This window comes from Sprattus sprattus, assembly GCF_963457725.1.
Source record: "Sprattus sprattus genome assembly, chromosome: 16".
In the NCBI taxonomy this organism is placed as follows: Eukaryota; Metazoa; Chordata; class Actinopteri; order Clupeiformes; family Clupeidae; genus Sprattus; species Sprattus sprattus.
This window is the reverse complement of record NC_137914.1, coordinates 1770997-1772665: the sequence shown is the minus strand read 5'-3', so window position 1 is coordinate 1772665 and position 1669 is coordinate 1770997. Positions and strand designations below refer to the sequence as shown.

Sequence of the window (1669 nt, the reverse complement as noted above, 5' to 3'; positions counted from 1 at the left end):
ACCTGCTGTAGGTCATGTGACTCACCTGCTGTAGGTCATGTGACTCACCTGCTGTAGGTCATGTGACTCACCTGCAGGTAGTGGTGCAGGCGGTGGCCCATGTGCTCGTGGTGCAGCGAGGAAGGCTTGTCCAGGTTGAGCGACGACTTCCTGTACGCCTCCTTGGCCTGGCTGACGGTCAGCGTGGACCAGGAGCTCCTCTTCAGGAACTTCCCGTCGGGCGGCGGCGCGCCCTTGCAGGCGGAGCACTTGATGTCGCCGCTGCTCTTGGAGGTCTTGAGCGAGAGACGGCCAAAGTGGGCACCGCTCGGATACTCCAGCGGGGGGCAGTGTTGAAGCGCGTGCTCGCTGGCCACCGCCTGCTGCTGCCGCGCCCCCGGCATGCCGTGCGCCCGGTAGGTGCCGTCGCTGTCCAGGTTGTCGTCGGAGCCCCACCAGTCGCCGGACGAGCGGTGACGACGCTCCGAACGCTCCGAGGAGCGCTCCTTGCTCTTGCTGCGCTTGCTGCTCCCGCCGTGCTTGGAGGACGTGGAAGAGGAGTGGTGGTGCTGGTGGTGCAGGCTGTCGCCGCGGCTGCCGTTGGCCTTCCCCTCCAGCGAGTGCGACTTGGTGAAGAGCTTCTGGACGGAGTGCACCAGGTGCCGGATCCTTCCGGGGCTCTCGCCGGTGCCGCCGCCGCGGTGGTACTGCAGCGTGTGGAAGCCCTCGCGCTGCACTGGCCGCTGTTTCTCCATCTGCTGGTTGCCACGTGGATTACCGTGGTGACCGGACAGGGCGTTGCCGTAGTGATGGTGTTGTTGTTGTTGTTGTTGTTGGTGGTATTGATGGGCGACACCGGAGGAGGAGGAGAAGGACATGGGCGCGTGGGCGACCGTGGGAGTGAGGGCGACGCAGTCCTCGCGCGGGATGGAGTTGTAGTACTGCGAGCTGTAGTGCATCCTGGGAAAGGTGCTGCTGGAGACGTGCTCCGCGGGCAGCGCGGCGCCCGGGGGCAGCAGGCCGGGCGCCATCACCAGGCAGTCGGAGTGCAGGGAGGAGCGGGGGGACACGTGGTGGGCGTCCAGGGGGAAGCTGCCCTCCGTGGGGCTCAGCAGGTAGGGGGTGTAGCGCGGGTCGTGGGTGTGGATGGGGGGGAACGGGTACTGCGGCCGCCCGCCTGGTAGGCTCTTCATGCTCCTGGGGGGGCGCCGTGCCTCACGGAGTCATGGAGACGGGGGGGAGGGGGGATACTGCTGGGCTGAAGGGGGAGGGGCAGGAGAGGGTGGGCAAAAGGGGAGGAAAGAGAAGGAAATAAGAGAGGTGAGAGATGACAGGAAAATAAAGTGTGTGTGTTCATGTGCTCGTCTCTAACATGTGTGTGTTTTTCTAACATGTGACCCGTAACATGTGTTCAGGTGGCATTGATGACACATGACACAGTTCGAAGCAAAACAGCTGAGCTTCCAACATTCATCTACATTTGTTTGCCTTACTACTCTATTCGGCCACTGTCACTCAGAGTACTCTTGTTTAGTTACAGTCCAAGATCTTTTAGATAAGTTACTTATTTAAAATCACTGGTTGGTAAATTCGTCTGTTTGCTAAATGTATGAGTACTCTAATTCTCAGATTTTTTTCCCATGTGTGTTTCGAAGCCAACATGTATGATGTACATTTGACACACATTTGT

At 60.2% G+C, this 1669-nt stretch overlaps 1 protein-coding gene across 1 annotated transcript in view; it reads right to left on the bottom strand.

The window, feature by feature from the left end:
• Nucleotides 1–1172, bottom strand: part of LOC308376938 (disks large-associated protein 2-like) — a gene marked incomplete at both ends in the record, with an annotated part of 42591 nt that extends 41419 nt beyond the window's left edge. Inside the window, one exon of the mRNA XM_080853437.1 lies at nucleotides 72–1172. Coding sequence (XP_080709563.1) covers nucleotides 72–1172 — 1101 coding nt within the window. The remainder of the gene's footprint in view (nucleotides 1–71) is intronic.
• Nucleotides 1173–1669: the final 497 nt, after the last annotated feature.